A 17,699-nucleotide genomic window follows, 5' to 3' on the forward strand; every position below is an offset into this window, starting at 1 on the left:
CTCACCAGAAGGGAGGGAAGGGGTGGGTTTGTGGTGAGCTTCTTTCATCTTTTCTCTTTTTCTTAGAATAGAGAAGCTAGTGTTTTAAACCCTAGTAATTAATGAGTGAAGGTAAGTTTTATTCGTTTTTCATACAAGCATTATGAATCGGATTTTGCAATATTTTTTTTTTTTTTTTTTATTGCAGAAAGGTTAATTAAGTTTCCTAGACGATGTTGTGCATGTGGTACTCAAGATAACTATTCTCCTTTCCAATAGTTGGACACTAACTTGATGTCTAACATAGGTATCTAATGGGATTTGTTACATTGAATTTAATTTTTTGTTACTATTTAAATCAATTATTTTCTTTTCTTTTTTGTGAAAAAGTGAAATTTACTGATAAGAAGCTTATGTATAACCTAAAGCTTCTGATTCACAAGGATCACGAAGCCACGGAATATTATTTACCTAGTTGGGCACCTAGTTTTTTCTCATATGAAAAATTCTGACCATTGAATTTTTTGGATATTATTATCTAGATTGGCCATGTATCAAATTTAGCTCCAAATTCAATAATTTCCCCTTTGATTTGTGGGATAAATTATTTTGCTACTCAATGTACCCTCTTGATCATCTAAAGGATTTTAATTTTTTTATTTTGGGCTAAACCTTGACATTTTAATAAGACTCATTGGGGTTTATCTCTCTACCAAATTTTAGACTGATTATCAAATATGTCACATGGCAAGGGATTAATGCAAACCAATTAGGGTTACACGGTATGCATAAACCAAGAAATCCTTGCCCAGTAAATTATAAGGCAATCCAAAGATCAATGTTTGCGGAAAAACATCCTCTGCAGGGAAGCTAATCTGTGGTGAAGTGTAGTGAAGCTTTTGTTGCTGACACGTGGCCAACTTCCCATTAACAGTTGAGGATGTTTGCCTGAACCGTGCCCCTGGTCAACCCATTGAAGATGGATACAATCGCAATATCCACCCGATTCCACTGGTCTAGGGTTTAAACTTTCATTCCCAAATAAACTCCTTTCTCCATTACAGAGCATCAGATCGAGAAACTCGCACAACAAATACCATTATCGCACTCCATCTTCCTCTGCTTTCTTCCCAAATTGAGAGACTACCACCGAGCACTGAGCTTCGACAACAAAAGCTTCTCAGCCGTTTTTCTCTAGCTTCTCCTCTCCTTCCTTCCCAATTCAAGAGAGGGAGCACCCTCAACATCAGAATTATTTAGGGGTGAGATAAATCCTAAATTTTTTTATTTTTTATTTTATCTTCAAATTTGCCATTATGATGAAAAATCTACAACTATTTTTTTGAGGTTTCAACCTCTTGTTTCCTCTGGATGGTTCATCTTGGATGGTTGTGCATCAAGAGCACCCTAAGGTACATTGATTAGAAAGAAAGAAAAGAAAAAAAAGGAACGAGGGAGGGAAAATGATCTAAATGCCCAGAAAAAGGGGGAAAAAGTCCATTCACCCAAATTTAAGATGAAATATCAACCAAATAAAAACCACACCCTGAAGAAAAAAAATATATATATATATATATATATATATGCTCTATTCAAACTGGAAATGGTAGACCATAATCCTCATGATCTCATAAAAAAGTAAGTACAAAAAATAAAGCTGAAACTATGATAGGGGGGAAGAAGAGAGAGAGATTGAGATAGAGAAACAATCGGATGGGTATTACAGTAGTATTCAGTTTCAATGGGTCGAGCAAGGGCATGGTTTGGACGAACATCCTTAGCTGTTGATGGAGAATTGGCCACATGTCGATAACAGGAGCTTCACTACATTTCACCGTAGATTAGCTTCCTTCCTGAGGATGTTTTTCCATGATTTGTTCAATGCTATCGAACTTTTTCTCCTATCAGGCTATGTTGGTTGCTAAGAAAAATAAAAAAATTTAAAAAAATAAACACATAAATCAATAATTATATCATCATGATTTTTATCTTAGTATTATTATTATTATTATTATTATTATTATTTTTTCTTTTCTTGAATAGAAAAGTAGTTGGATGCTTTTAAGCTTGTTCTATTGGTCAGCTGACATAGGTAGAAATACCAGAAATTCTAAGCAAACAATGGCTAAAAGGTGTAATTATTGATCTATTGATTATGGCATATAGTGTATTGATTGTCATGTTGAAGTTGAAGGCACCTGGAAATTGGAATCACCTACAAGTTCTTTTTTTTTCTTTTTCTTTTTTTGAAGGAATTGTAAAATTGATGGGAGGTAAGTTATGGGTCGACCAGTTCAATTGACCAGACCCGACATCTATTGCTATAGAAAGTTGGTCCTACCTACAGTGGGATCTGACTAAAATGGACTGACATAGTGGATGACACATGGGCCTGTATGTTGCTTTTTTTAATTGGGTGGAGTCGGTCATGTTACTTGGGCCAGATCATCTTCATATCACTAACTCACCCCATGTTAAAACAGCCAGCTTTGCTATGTAAACGGCATAAAGATGAAAAAAACAAAAAAACAAAAAAACAAAAAAAAAAACAATTAAAATGAAAAAGTAAGGGGGGATGTGTGTGTGTGTTAAGGGTACACCATGTCTTGGATTTCATCTGTGGTAAATGTGGGTTAATTATCAAGGACCGTTAAGAAGTCGAAGCATTGAGGCTTGGAAGAATCAGCCCACCCTACGAGGTAATTATAGATACGAATGGGGCTTTGACAAACCAAGGGATCCATGAGGGGGTTTGGGGTGGCAGTCCAGAGGAAAATTTTTCTAAGACTATATGGGTATTTCAATAAATTTCCTTTATAAGGTTCAGCTATCTATTTGTAATGAGAGTTCTTTCTCTAAAAGCAATCTAAGAGACAACGTTGTATCCTATTCTCTGTTGATAATGAAGCAAGATCCCATCTTATCATAGACATAGGCCATCTAGCCGAATGATGTAAATCATTGTACATTGTGTGATTATTTGTTCTAATTTTTTTATTCTTTTCTGCATCATTTTAAGTTTGCATTTCTAAAGAGGGAGGAAGAAAGGAAAGGACTTTTGTGTGTTAATATTAATCCTAAACTGTGGCCTTTTATAGGTTTCAAAAACACGTTTTGATGAAGAATTCTAAGATTCTCTGAAGTTGGAGTAGCTAAAAGGATGGAAAACGAAGAGTTGCATGCCAAAACATGCAAAGAGAGCTAGTTGGCAAATAAAGGCCACTCGAAGACATCGGTCACACGCCTGCAAAGTGTGCAATAGGATTGGTCGTGGCTCAATATAAGCCGCCCAGAGCCCCCCATGAGCCGGTCCTTGTGATGGTCTGAAAATCACTTTAAGGCTATCTTTGGTAGCCAAGAGAAGAAAAGAAAAGAAAAGAAGAGAAAAGAGAATAAAAGAAATGAAATGGTGAGAAAATAAAAAGAATATGTATGTTTGGTAATCAAGAGAAGAAAACAAAACAAAACAAAAAAATTCAAAAAAAAATTGAATTTTAGGAGAGAGATAAATACATAGGAAATCATTTTGTAATCATTCATTTTTTGTCTTATTATGTTTTTATATTTTCTCATGTTTTCTTGTGTTTTTTGCAAGATTTTTTTTTAGGGGGCAAAAGAAAACTTCACAATTCCTAAGAGGAATTTTGAATTTCAAAAGTTGAATCAACTCTTGAGTGAAGATATACCAAGTGCAAAGAGAAATTCTTAACTCAAGAAAAAAGTACAAAAAGTATACTTTTTTCTTTTCTTTTCTTTTCTTCTCTCCTCTTCTCTTCTCTTGACTACCAAACACGGCAAAAAAAAGAAAAGAAATTTTGCAAATGCACAAAAATGTGGCTCTACCGTTAGAAGCTCAAAAAAGGTGGTCAAAAAAGCAAAATCAAATGAAGATTTAAAAGAGATAGGAAAGGAAGACATTCCTTCAATCATGGCCCTCCATTTGGAAGTTATGGGCCTAATGCTTATGAAATGACAAGAATATATCGGAATAATTGTGATCGTGTTAAAAAGAGTAGCTTTGATAAATTGATAAGTTACAAAAATTTATAAAATTCATTTAAGGAGGTATGGTCATACTTTTTTTCTTATTTTTTTTGATAGAGAGTGGCATGGTCATATTCAATGGAAGCTTTTGGATACTTCAATACGAGGAGTGATTTGATTGAAATTGGATGAATTAAAAGAACGAGGGGAAGATTTAAAATGAATCTAGGAGAAGTGAAGAAAGACGTACATAATTTAGGCCTTACATTAAGTATGACTTCTAACATAGTTGATTGGAGGGTAAAGATCCATGTAGCCGACCCCATTTTAATTGAGATAATGCTGAGTTGTTGTTATTTTTGTCATGTTTATTAGGCCATTTTATGCACAATGGAATTTTTGCAAATATCTTCTGTACTAAAGTCTCCCTATACGGTCTCTTTAAAGGAAAAATTTTGTAATAAATAAATTATTTTCTTTTTTGCCAAATACGATATGGATGTATGTATAATCAATTAAATTCAAATTCCATTTGATAATTTCTACAAATTATTTATTATTTAATAATATCAAGTAAATCGGAGAATGGTTTTAACGGGAGAATTGGAATGCGTAACATCTTCCAGTATCATAACTTGTTGGGATCTCAATCTCTTGACCGAACCACTTTATTCTTAAAGTTAGTTTAATTGTGTGTCTTATACCTCATCTAGGTAGCGACTCAAGATCTTTAGGAATCCCCTTCATTTCAAAAGGAGTGATAACCCAAAGAATCTCATGACTATCAATACTTTTCAATGGCCCCGTCATCAATTTCCCCGAGGCTCTCACAAAAAACCTTTCAATTTTTTTATTTCATTTTACTTGACTTTTTTGGAGTAAACTATCCAACCATATTTTACTTTTTTTTTTTCTTTTTAATAGTAGAAAAATATGCATATGGATTTTTCACATGACCATTTTGAAAAAGATCTTCATATGGATACATCTAGTTTTTTCCATATGGAAGATTGGTCTAACCATTTATCCATTGGATATCTAGGAAATAATTTAAATAGGTCATGGGCCAAATTTGAGCCTCCAATTCAAATATTTATCCTCCCATTTAATGTCATATCCTCTATTGTATGTTTTATATACCCCCATTATAATCATATGCATCCTCTTGGTATTCCTATATTTTTCAATTCTTATTTTACCAATTGGTAAACTCAAAGTAGTCTAAAATTTGACACGTGAGTAAGGAATTATAGTGTCCCTATCTACAAAGTTTCAGCCTCATAGGAAGTGCCATGTGATCCATATTGACGCCAGAAATTCTTAATTAACTTCTATATAGAATAACTATGTCATATTTGTATTTTACTTTTAGAAAGAGAGTTCGCTGAGCAAATGGCATTGAGGAGTACACTAATGAGATGCGACAAAAAAGTGATGTACATTGGCAACAAGGTCATTTAATGTGAGAAGGAGAGAGATAGATACAAAAGTGTTGGAGTACCCTATCCAATGGCTTTATGGAAATAACCAAAATACCCCCTTATGTTAAAGAAAAACTGAAAAATAAATAAAAAGATTATCAACAAATATTTTTTTATATCTATGTTGTCAACCGATAGAACTTGCATATTTACATAAAAAACATGATAAAATTAGAAAAATGTCAAAAGTTTAGAATTTAAATCCCAAGGCCAACAGTCATGATTCTTCTTATCAAATTATTAGGGACGAATGCACAACTATGAGGAAGAATTTAAGCCAACAAAACAAACAATGCAAGGAATTTACCGTGGTTCAGCAAGAGTGCCTATATCCACCTCAGTGAATCAGAGATTTTCTGTTATAACTAAAAAATTCTCTATATCACTCTCTACCTTCAAAGTGATCTCCTTTACTTATGTCTAGGGTTTTCCACAGAGACAATATATAGGAAACCTTAAAATCATATCTCTACATAATTACAATTATACTCTTGTAAATATAATGGACCTCAAACCTGACCTAATTACAAATACAAACCTAATTATAATTATGTAAAACTATTATCGAATTCAAAGACATACTTAAACTCCAACACAAGTTATTGAACATTGTCCTCTGAGTCCTCTTTAAGAAGAACTTACACAAGATGAACTACCTGTTGGTGTATGATGTCTTGTATTTTGTCACAGTTTAATCCAGGAAGTACTGATGCAGCACCTCGATAGACAAGACGGTGGTCCCACTAGCCAGTTAACAAGTCGTGGGCGTTGCAAGGAGGGCAAGAGGCCCCCCTGCATAGCATGGGTGTACTTTCTGGATTAGGATTTTTTGCTATATATTTGTGGTGAGTGTTTCTTTTTCTACAATAAAAGCAATACTGAGAAGTATGAGGAAGAATGCTGTGACCTAATTCTCCATTAATAGTGAAACAAGATCTCATTTCATCGAGGACGTAAGCAATCTAACCAAATCTCATAAATTTATATATATTATTTATTCTATTTTTTCTACTATATTATTGTGTTTTTATAGTCCCCCCAAACCATTATCTAAGCATGCACCTAACATGGTTAGAGCATAGAGTGACTGGCCAAAAACTAAAAGAGGGGAGAGGGGAAAGGGGAAAGGGGAAAGGGGGGGGGGGGGAAGTCACTAGTACAGTAGTCAGGTAGTCTCGCGCCGCCTTAACCAGGAGAAGTCTGTAATTTGGTAACAGTTGTAAGGTCAATTCCGTCATAAAGTCTGTGTTCTAAAACCCAACCTTGGAAGCTGGAATACAAACTTCCAAAAATGCGAGTAAAAGATTCGGATTCGTTTTGAAGAGTTGTGTCAGTTTCCTAATCTGCTGATTTCATTTCATAGAAAGATCGATTTATCCTCTTTTAATTACCTGTTTTTGTTCCTTTCCACCCGTGGCATCCTATAATCAACTAAGCACCTTCTCTCTCTTTTTATCTCTCTCTGTTCTTCTCTTTTTTCGAGTCTGAATACTTCGATTGCAAGTTAGATACCTCTTCACTCTCTCTCCACTCACTCTGCAGAACCTTTCACTCGCTCTCTAGTCTTGTCTTGTACTCTAATGGCGGAAAATGTTAAGATAGAAAGCCAGAAGAAGAGGAAGCATCAACGAATTGAGGGTACTGGAGAAGTTGGGGAGGAGTGGGAGGAACTGATGTCTGGAGACGATAGAGATGATGGGGAAGGAGAAAGGGTTGTGCCCAGTTGGGATGAGGGAAATAAGAAGAATAGGAAGAGATATGGGGAAGAAGAGGAAGAGAGGTCTGACCTTCGTCAGGACCCTCTTGTTGTTTTTGGCTCAGATATCATGTTGATGATATTGAGTCGTCTTGATGCACGCAGCGTGGCACTTTCACTCCTTGTCTCTCAGGGATGGCATGGAGTTGCTTCTAGCGATAGGCTTTGGAGCAGTAAGGTGGTTCTTCTTTTTGTTCTTGTTTTGATTGAGTATTGGGTTTTCTTGCTTATTTTGCTTCATTTCATTTTCTGACTGCATTGATTACAAATTGAGTTTATTTGGTTTCTAATTTTGGTTTTTGGTTGCTTTGCTGTTGTAGTTCTTGTGTAGCACAAAAAACAAAAAAAACAAAAAAAGAAAGGAAATGGTTTAGTGAGATAATAGGGTTCAGCCCACATAGCTGCATCTTAGACCCTTTAAATGGATAAAGTGCTTGTATTGGATTTCAATACTATGGATTCTGGTTGGTCATTTCTGCAGTTTCTTACTAATTTCTTTCCTTATTCTTGCATTATGTAAACTATAACATCCACTATGTGCTATGAGCTCTGTCTTCTCCTATGATATTTTTCAGTCGAAACATGACATTGTGGCATTTATTTACGTGCCATACTATGGAAGTTCATTAGATATTTTTTTATGTTTCAAATATTTCTAGTTTTTTCAACTTCTTCGAATGTCTCGCAAATCTTATTCTTTTAAGTATTAGCTGAATCTATGGTAAACTTTAACACTTGCACAAGGATTCAACATAGACCTTCCCGAGCACAAACCCAAAGATGGAGATTTGTTAAGTTTGTTTCGAATTCTTGACCCGTTTTGAAGATTGATCCGCTCCGACATATTTTGGTGGCGACCCGAATGGGAAGTTTTCTGAGATCTGTGATGGAAGCAGAGGCCCAGCACTGATCTCGTATGCAGTATGATTCGACCGGATTGACCGCGACCCAATGGGTCGACCCGCGACTCAATGGGTCGACCCGCGACTTGGAGTACATAATGTACTGGTCTTGTTGAGAAAGTCATTGTATTTTTTGGGATTTTTCGAACTAGGGTTTCAGGGTGAGTTTTCTCACTGCTGCTTGGGTGTAATTACTCTTCTGCGTAGTCTAACATCTTCTTATTCGCCCGAGGACGTAGCACAAAACACCGGTGTGTGAACTTCGTTAAATCTCTATGTTGTGTGGATCTATTGTCTGTTTATTTTCGTATTTTTCTTGGTGTTTGCTCTAACACTACCATTCTTAGACTCTATTAAAAAAAATTAGATTAGATTAACTTAAAAAAGTTAAACAAAGTGGAATATACTGTCTCTCGATATCAAACAAAGTGGATCCAGGCCAAAAGATCAGTTGACTAGTCCTCGATACAAGCCTGTAAAAAAAATTTAAAAAATTACTCCAACTTCAGTAAATCATAATATCTGATTTATTTTTAACTTCTCTGACAGTGTCTTGATATAGCCTGTAACTCTCCTCCAATTTCTATCAAGCCTGGAATGAAATTCGCAGCATCTTTGTCTGTCACTACATGTACCACTGCTTCTTCCAGATTAAAGAAAGTTGTCACATCTACCTCTTTTGAGCATTGTTGATGCAAAACTACTCCTCTGGCTTAGAGTTATCATCTTTCCTGCCATGCCAAAGAAGAAGTAAAATAAAAATATTCCAATTCTTAATCCTGGTCAAATTTATCCAACCATCAGCCTTTAGTTTCCCCTTTATTTGAATATGCATCAGTTTCCAATTTTGTATCCAAATCTGACTGCCTCTGGTTAGCTTAGTTGTTGTATTTAATTCAATTTTTTCCCTGTCTTAGGTCTTCATATTCTCAGGCATCACTTAATAGAGGAACACTACCTGACGAGACAACAGCTCAGGAGTATCATTGGTCCTTTTTCAATGTATTCATGTTAAAGTCATTTTTGATAATTGGTATACAGACTATTGTAGCTTTGATATTGTTGTCTTTTATTAGTTTGTGTCCAAATCTACTTCTGTGTGACTGTAACCCGATTTTTTTTTTTTTTTTTTGGGGTGGGGGTGGGGGTGGGAGAGGGAGGTGGGGATGGGGGGGATTGCTGTTCCAACTTCCAATAATTTAATAGATATGAATATTAGGTTTGGAACATGAGGATAGCATACCCAACTGACTGAATTTCAACCAGGGAGACAAAGTTCATTGTATCAATTGTATGGAATATCATCTCTGTTGGAAATGGTTGTTTGAAGGGGATATCCTCTGGGTTATGTTAATAGATTTAAAGATGTTTCTGGGATCTTCTCTTTGTTTCTCAAACCTCCTATTAGCCTCCAATGTTCATTTTCCACCTGTCTATCACTTCCCCCTCCCCACATACTCATTATCACCAGTTCACTACCATTAAACTTGATGAAATTCTTAATTTCTGAACCCATTCCAGCTGGAAGTCTTTGATGATAAAAAGTTAAATGGCCAAAATATATATATATATATATATATATCATGGAACAGGCACTAGAGGAGATTGGAAATTGTAGACTGTCTTTTCTCTATTTGGTTATGGTTTATACATGATAACCAGGGTGACAGGGATCACTCCTTGAATTATATATGCATGGGAGTAGGGGAGTCAATCGTGGTCACATGATGACATGGAACTTGATTGACAGGCACTAGAGGAGATTGGAAATTGTAGACTGTCTTTCCTCTATTTGGTTATGGTTTATACATGATAACCAGGGTGACAGGGATCACTCCTTGAATTATATATGCATGGGAGGAGGGGAGTCAATCGTGGTCACATGATGACATGGAACTTGATTGACAGTCAAAGAAATATTAAATGATAGAAAAATATTTGATTGCAAACTGTAATTAGAAATCCTTATTTTGTGTCTTGAAGTATTCGGGAATGTTTTATTTCATGTCATCTCTGTTTTTGTCTTTTATTTGGGTTGTTTTATAGGGTGTCTAAACAAATATTGTTTTACCTAATTCAACCAGAAAATGAGTTCAAATTCTGAAGCTGTTAGGCCTAAAGAATTCCAGAACCCCCCCCCTCCCTTTTTTCTCATGTGTGTTTCTTCTTCTTCTTTGTGGTGGGTGGGGGAGGGGTTGGGGTGGGATGCTAAAACTGATATCATGCGGTTGTACTCTCTGCATCTAATTGTGTGGGACGCCAATAGGTCTTGCCTATATTCGAAAACATGAATAGCAGATATGCTTCACATATTGGTAAATTCCTTTAATAACATATATTAACATAATTCCTTTTAAAAATTGACATATTTGACTGAAGGCTAACTTCTTTGATTTGTATTTAACTGTTGACTGAATATGTCATAGTTTCAAGTTTCTAGCTGAAAATAATGTGTTGTAAACACCGATACGAGTTATTATGGTCAGCCAATTAAAAAATTTTACATGATAAAACCACAAAATGAGGAGATGATGGTTGTCATGATGGCTGTGACATAATAAACACATTTCGCAGGTTTATTTTTCTGAGTCATTGTTATTCTGTTTTTAGGGATCTTATTTGGTAGGTCATATCAGCTTTTGCATTGAAAAGTTACTCGAATATGTAAAAGTACACGGTGCTGCTGTATTGATATGATAAAATATGATATTACTTCTATGGAATGGAATGCAACTTGTTGAAGAGCATCTTCTGAATTCCTATTGTATCAACTTTTCCCTCATTATGATGGCATAAGGAAGCTTCCCTGAAAGTGTATGCATGGATTTGGGGATCATATTGGGTGTATCAGTTGAGTCAACTTAGTATGGTGCGGGACCAACGCATGTTTTAAGGCAATAATGGAAAGCTTTATTGATTGGGTCTAACATTTGGGTTGGGGTTCCATGTTCTCTGTGCAAAATTTCTCATTTGCAATCATTTTTGCATTTTCTCCCCCTATTGATCGCTCATGTCCTGAGTCTCCTGACATGATCAAATGTCTTGTGGCCTTTGGTGTTTCCCCGTAAAAGCTTGGAAATTGTGTTAAAAACTGAAGCTATCTGTAGTTTCACTGTAGGATTCTAAGTAGGAATTTGATAATTGACCAAGTTAGTTTTTTTCCCTTTTAGTTGAAGGAATTGTGGCTTGGGAAAGCACACATACCTCGTTCATCGCTAGTCCGAGGAATATCAAAGTTGGCTGCTTATTCGTTGTCTGTCTTGGACGCCAAACGAGTGAGTGAACTTTGAACTATGCTGACTTTTTATCATGATATGTTGTGCTTACCTTCTCACATATATATTGACAACATTTGACCTACCACATCCTAATCATTTGGATGCCTGGGGCTGATTTCCTTCTGAAATACTTGTTTTATGATGATTATATCTTGCCAGAGGTTGTAATGGTACATCTATTGATTCATGTTTCAGTTCTGTTTTAACATTATGTGTGACTCCTACTATGTGCTATCACACGAGTAACTTTGATTGCAGTTTAGGGGCACAAGACCAAGTAGACCTTGTTTTTATGGCCATCTTTTACCCTGTACAGGTAGATACCTAATGCAAAACCCAGTCCCAAGTAGAAGAACCAGAACTGACTATCAGAACCAGGATTTTCAAAATAGAAAAATAGAGAAGAGTTGAGGAAGAAAACTGATAACTCGAGGCAGAGATATCAGATAGGCCTGATGTTCTAGTCGAGTACTCTTATATAGCAGTATCTCTGCAAAATTTATCAGCAAACAGAGGTCTAATATGGACTATGCTGATAACTCCTACTGCTACTTGGAGAACAGGGTAATGGGACTAGAATGAGTATTCTAGCTAATAATTCTCAATATCTGAGACCAAAAGTTAATGGGTCAGAATCAGATGATCAGAAACTAATGTGCCAAATTTGAGTCAAATCTGATCAGTAGGCTGAGTAATATTGAAGAATAATGCAACCAGAAAATTGGGTGGACAACAGGGGAGCTGCAGGTGTAAGGAGATCAAAATAAATATGACCTATATTAGCGAGAATAAGGTAGAATAATATAAATAAGCAGGCCAGAAATCCAAGTTGAACTTGAGAATTTGACTCGAAGAAGTAGTGAATCCACAGTAGCAGAGTTGCAGAAAACTTCTTTTTTTTTTTATGGGGGGGGGGGGGGGAGATGAATGAAAACTGTTTTGCACAATGCATAACGTGGGGTAGGCCATAGGCCAGTAAATCTATATATAGAATTCATCAACTGACTTGGAACTCAAACCACTAAAAAAAAAAAAAAAAACTAAACCAACTAGTATTTGATGCTCCTATTCCAACTATAGACTTGGAATGAAACCTTGACCCAAATTCCTAATGATTCTAGAACTTTATTTAGCTAACTTCTAACATGAAGAGGACTCAATTAACCCCATAAATTTGTACTAAAATAATCTTACTAGACTAGTATCGTATTGGGAGCTTCTACCTGGATTCTAGGCCCATTAAAGTGATCAGTTACAACAAAAACCCTTTGGATCAAAAGGCCAACACATATGTAACCCAACCAATGGCTTATTTCAACTAAAATAAGACCATTTCATTTACTTACCTACATCAATACCACTGTATCGTAAAAATAGAATAAGTAGCATTTAGCCCGTCGTAAATTGATAACCTCTGCATCTTAACAATAGCAGAAAGTAGCATTTTGCAATCCATGGATTCTCTCTCTCTCTCTTTGTGTGTAATATTTAACTGATGTGTAGCTTGCATGTTGGCAGACCCGCATTATGAAGGATGATCTCTGTGATCATGTATGGGAATTTCGTTTTACCAAGGTCCGTACCACTAAGATCGAATTGGATATTCATTTACTTGGTTTCATGTGTTCTCTGGAGCCTAACACATGAAACCAATCTGAGAGAAATTTCTTTGTTGACAGGCAGCTCCAGAATATTGGAGGAATCTGGATCCTTCTTGGAAAGGCACAGGCCCTTCTATGCGTCGCTACTTCCACCCAGATGGAACCCTAACTGCAGATTCTGGTGACCAGGTCTGGGGTGGTCACGAGTGTACTTATTCAATAGTCACCAGCTTTGTAGAAGAGGGAAGGATCAGGGAACACTATGTGAGGATAAATAGATGGCCCCAAATGTCTGTGTCAAGGAAGCAGGACTGGAGCTGGGAGCTGGGCAACCACTTGTACTGTTACTCGAGCATCCCCGATGCTGATAAGGAGGGTGGTACTGGACCCTTTTTTCCAGTGTGGTAAGTAGATAGCAAGGAAACTATCAATATCCTTCATCTCTGTCAGAGTTTTAGCTTAAAGTAGATATGGTTTTGCATTTAATGCTGAAAATGTAACTGACTTCTTGTGAATTATGTAAGCGCTGTGCATATAATATAATGGTGTGGAGAAAGAATTATGTAGTGTCAATCTTCCCTGCATTTATCTCCTGTTGTACTCTCGGAACGTGGTTTCTAATAGTAGACAAATAGGCCACAGTGCTTGATAAACCGGTGATAGGTGAAGATGCTGGTGATGAGGAGGATGGGAGCACAGTAATTAAATTGTTCAGAAGGTGGACAGACCTTTGAATAGATTGGAGACAACAGATCACATTCAAATGTATAAAGATCTCCAAATATGGTGCTCATTGATTTCAGGATGGACAAGGATTGCTAGTTAGATTTAAGATATCACCAAACTGGTGGCGTGAGTCCCTCTTTTAATCCTTGCATCCCCTCTCATCCTCCGATCATACCATCTGTTGGGCCAACGAAGAATTTGAGGAGTCATCGGTCTCCTGGGGGTATTCTCTGGTGTTATGATCAAATGTTTAATATCTCTAAATGTGCAAGTAAGAAATGGCTTGACTCAGACCCTGTGATTGTTTAGCACCTAGAATAGGCATATTCTCGACGCTCATGATACTTGCATCATTACATCAGATACATGAAGAAAGTTGCTTCAGGGAGCATGCAACCATTTGAAATGACACTACCATGTTGTAATTTTTATTTGATATGAAGAAATCCTCTCTACATAATCAGTTTAGTCCCATTCCCTGGTACCTTCAGGTAAGCTATCCTTTGTTCATAATCAGTTTAGTCCCAGGATATCTCCACATCAGTGATCTTCTATGAATGATAAGGAGCAGAGAAACCTACCTGTGCTCCGAACTAACTACCGACGCGTCTGCTTGAAGACGACCTCCGGCCTCCGTAGATGAATTATGAATTTACTAGTCAATCCAATAGCTCAAGATTTATGATGTCTATGTTGAATTGACTGCAGTTTTTTTCTCTCTAAAAGCTGCACAGGGGTTTATGGTGTTTGTAAATTTGGTTCATTCAGTTACATGTTCTGTGCTGGGAGTGAGATGAGGGGTGCATTACATCTGGTTGGTTTTCAGACTCTCTCCAAGATAGGGGCTGAAGGTATTTAGCATCCGATGCCACACTCAGGGATTGTTCATAAGCTCAGTGATAAAATGCAGGAGGCCTTAGATGACACGTGAAGTAGACGCCATCAATGAATTACAGAAGAATCGTTCATATTATGTTAGTTCTTGTTAAATTTGTCTCGAATTCTTGATCCATTTTGAAAATTAACCCAATCCGACATATTTTGGTGGCGACCCGAATGAAAAATTTTCTGAAATTTGTGATTGAAGCAGAGGGGTTGAGCCAATAGGCCCAAGCCCGGAGTCCATCATTGATCTCGTATGGGGGGTGCAGGTGGTATGATTCAATCGGATCGATCGCGGGTCGATCCAGGAGGCCATCATTGATCTTGTATGGGGGGTGCGGGTGGTATGATTCAATCGGATCGATCGCAGCCCGATGGATCGACCCACGATTTGAAGTATATATAATGTACTGTTGCTTGTTGAAAAAGTCATTGTATTCGAAGGTTTTCATGCAGCTAGGGTTTCAGGGCGAGTTTTTTCTCGCCGCTGTTAGGGTGTAAAATCTCTTCTGCATAGTGAATCATCTTCTTCTTCGCTCGAGGACGTAACACACCACCTTGGTGTGTAAACCTCATTAAATCTCTGTGTCGTACGGATCTATTGTCTCTTTATTATTCGTGTTTCTTGGTGTTTGATCTTACGGTTCTAAATTGGACTATTGAGAAATTATGAACTTATAACCAGAAACAAGAAGTAGGAATTAGATGAGAAGAAATAGCATAGAGTATTACACACATGCTAGACTGACAGTAACAGAGGCAAATTACAAGTACAAACTAAGGATGCACAGAGTCTCCTTTCTTTCTCATTGCACTTCCTGGATCTCATCCAATGCATAGTTGTTAGTAGATACATTGGCGTAATTGACTTTGTTGAACCGAACCACGACTGGGTATCGAGTTTTTGGATCCTGAACATTGAACAAGATCAAGTGAACAACAGTAACCATCACCCAGAAGTGAAAAATCAAACAAGTTTTTGGATCCCTTATTTTGGGAATTTATTATTTTCAGTTGCAGAACAAGTAAGGATTGGATTAGTCAGATTATAGCATTTCCCTTCAGGCTAAAGGACTACCTTGGAAGCCATTAAATTCTAAGCTGGATCCAGAACAGCATAGACAAGGGGACATAATCTCTGAGGGAGCTAATTACCTGATCAACTGCCACTACGGATCCAATACCATTGAACCAATAGGATTCCCTCCTAAGAATTTTCACCTACAGAAAGAGAAACAGATGATGAGACCCAAACCAGTTCTAACACGGTGTATGGATCTAATCAGTTCTTATTCATGGATGAATTATTTAAAGAAACCATAACTAAAAAATATGAAATTTCAGCCTCAGCCCCTCCAGCAAACTCTGAAATTTCATCTCTGCTAAAGATAGAATTGAATTTGAAGGTGCAGGTGCAGGTACAGGTATGTACTACCTTAGCGCCTCTCTTGGGTCCAATCGGAGGAGGCTTCGGCGGCGGAGCACCTCCCTCCTTGGGTGGTGTGGCGGTGGTGGCCTCTTCAGTGGCACGTACAACTAGCCTTGAGTTGTTCCTGGAAGAGAAGGAGATTGAGTTCCGTGAAGATGGGTTTGTGGTGGAGGATAGATTAGATGTGAAAACAAACCCAGATGCTACTGATGCCATGTTACAACTAGCCATGGCTTACCAATACCCTCTCTTCCTCTTTCTGCCTATCCAAAGATAATCTCTCTCACAAGCTCTGCTACTCTATCTAGTTCTAAAGCAGGGAAAAGATTTGAACTCAGAAGAGGGGGTGAAAGAGGAGAAGAGAAGATAAGATTGAGAGGCCTAAAACAAGCATTATCAAATCTTTTCTTGATTCCTGTTGCTTTGTACAGAACTATGAGGGTGACAATAACAGTTTCCTCCACTTGGATGCTGCCAAGTCAGCACCATATCCATACCCTGCGGATAACCCCATCCTCTCTGCTCGCCCTTGTATAACAAAATGTTGTGGTTTAAATAGGGAACTTTTCCCCCTAGAACTCCTATTTTACCCTTAAGAGTTTATGAAAATCGTCTACAATCGCTGCACCAGTGTAATGAGCATTGAGTGGCGGGGAGTCCCTTGGGACGCATGCCCAAATGCTCTCAGCCGTCTGATGCTCACCGCACCTCACCGCTCGTTGCAAAAGATTTGAACTCTTAATGGATTCTCTCTGCTAATTCTCCTAAGGGTATTACATGTTCCAAATGTCAAATGGATCAACCTAGATTTAAGGGTGTCAAGTGTAGAATCAAAATTGAAAACTGAAACCCTAATCAGCCATTTAAAACTGAATCAAATTGAATAAAAAATTTTGATTTGGATTTCATTTGGTTTTTACAATTGAAATTTCATTCAGTTCGGTTTACTTTTGATTTTAGACTAAAAACTAGTTGTTTGAATCAAATCAGACCAAATAAAGTGTAATCCTTATAAGCTAAATCTAAATGATCATACTAAACCATGCACTGCAAGAGGTGTCTTTGTTGAATTGTGTAAAATTATCTACAATGGATTTCTTTACTGAGTTATGCACAAAGGTTGAAAGATATCATATTTGATCTTGTGGGATTGTATCTTCACAAAGCTGTAATTTCCCTCCCTATTTTATTTGTTTCAGCATGTTATTTCCTCTTAAAATGAATTATTGAGACATTGTACAAAGCGAATGAAACTGAATTCAGAAATCGAATAAAACCGAATTGATTTGGTTTGATTTTGGTTTGTACATATTGTACCTTAACTAAAAAACCAAACCGATTCATACTCTTATCTCGACTAGTCACAAAAATCCTTAACATACCCTGTTAATTGCAAATTCATTATCTTGTTACGCAATCGAATAAAGGTGTCAATTGGTTTGGTTTCTATTTTTTTGGTTTGGTTTAGAACACATGTGGAAACGAACTGAAACCACATAGGAGCCTATTGTCCAAACCATAATTGAACTGACTCAATTCCATTTCGATTGGGCTTAAATTCAATTTCATGTTCAGTTCACTATCATGTTTTTTGACCCGGTTTGTATTCGGTTTGAATCCTATTTTAGGTGTTTGAGACAACTTTTAACATCTTCAACCCCAGCCCAAAAAAAAAAAAAAC

The 17,699-nt window shown here is 36.9% G+C and overlaps 2 protein-coding genes across 4 annotated transcripts; one reads left to right on the forward strand and one right to left on the reverse strand.

The window, feature by feature from the left end:
- Positions 1-6,726: 6,726 nt before the first annotated feature.
- Positions 6,727-13,554, forward strand: LOC122068695. 3 transcript variants are annotated; one of them, XM_042632573.1, is made up of 4 exons: positions 6,727-7,381; positions 11,273-11,377; positions 12,899-12,955; positions 13,060-13,554. In XM_042632573.1, the coding sequence occupies exons 1-4, from the start codon at positions 7,025-7,027 to the stop codon at positions 13,387-13,389; spliced, it is 849 nt and encodes a 282-aa protein (XP_042488507.1). In that variant the 5' UTR covers positions 6,727-7,024; the 3' UTR covers positions 13,390-13,554. The 3 variants fall into 3 exon arrangements, with proteins under 3 accessions (XP_042488507.1, XP_042488509.1, XP_042488508.1); XM_042632574.1 differs by having other exon boundaries at positions 6,729-7,378; XM_042632575.1 differs by lacking the exon at positions 11,273-11,377 and having other exon boundaries at positions 6,727-7,378.
- Positions 13,555-15,264: 1,710 nt separating this feature from the next.
- LOC122068708 (photosystem I reaction center subunit IV B, chloroplastic-like) lies at positions 15,265-16,429 on the reverse strand. Its single transcript, XM_042632589.1, has 3 exons — positions 16,025-16,429; positions 15,745-15,810; positions 15,265-15,500 (listed from the first exon to the last, which is right to left on the reverse strand). The coding sequence occupies exons 1-3, from the start codon at positions 16,247-16,249 to the stop codon at positions 15,396-15,398; spliced, it is 396 nt and encodes a 131-aa protein (XP_042488523.1). The 5' UTR covers positions 16,250-16,429; the 3' UTR covers positions 15,265-15,395.
- Positions 16,430-17,699: the final 1,270 nt, after the last annotated feature.

Source organism: Macadamia integrifolia, unplaced genomic scaffold, assembly GCF_013358625.1.
Source record: "Macadamia integrifolia cultivar HAES 741 unplaced genomic scaffold, SCU_Mint_v3 scaffold453, whole genome shotgun sequence".
NCBI lineage: Eukaryota > Viridiplantae > Streptophyta > Magnoliopsida > Proteales > Proteaceae > Macadamia > Macadamia integrifolia.

Excerpts from the sequence above, each read along its gene's own strand:
- LOC122068695 (XM_042632573.1), top strand. The coding sequence starts at position 7,025 with ATGGCGGAAAATGTTAAGATAGAAAGCCAGAAGAAGAGGAAGCATCAA. Across the intron at positions 7,382-11,272 it reads GGCTTTGGAGCAGTAAGGTG|TTGAAGGAATTGTGGCTTGG; the intron begins GTTCTTCTTTTT and ends TTTCCCTTTTAG. Across the intron at positions 11,378-12,898 it reads CTGTCTTGGACGCCAAACGA|ACCCGCATTATGAAGGATGA; the intron begins GTGAGTGAACTT and ends GCATGTTGGCAG.
- LOC122068708 (XM_042632589.1), bottom strand. The coding sequence starts at position 16,249 with ATGGCTAGTTGTAACATGGCATCAGTAGCATCTGGGTTTGTTTTCACA. Across the intron at positions 15,811-16,024 it reads GACCCAAGAGAGGCGCTAAG|GTGAAAATTCTTAGGAGGGA; the intron begins GTAGTACATACC and ends CTCTTTCTGTAG. Across the intron at positions 15,501-15,744 it reads CCGTAGTGGCAGTTGATCAG|GATCCAAAAACTCGATACCC; the intron begins GTAATTAGCTCC and ends TTCAATGTTCAG.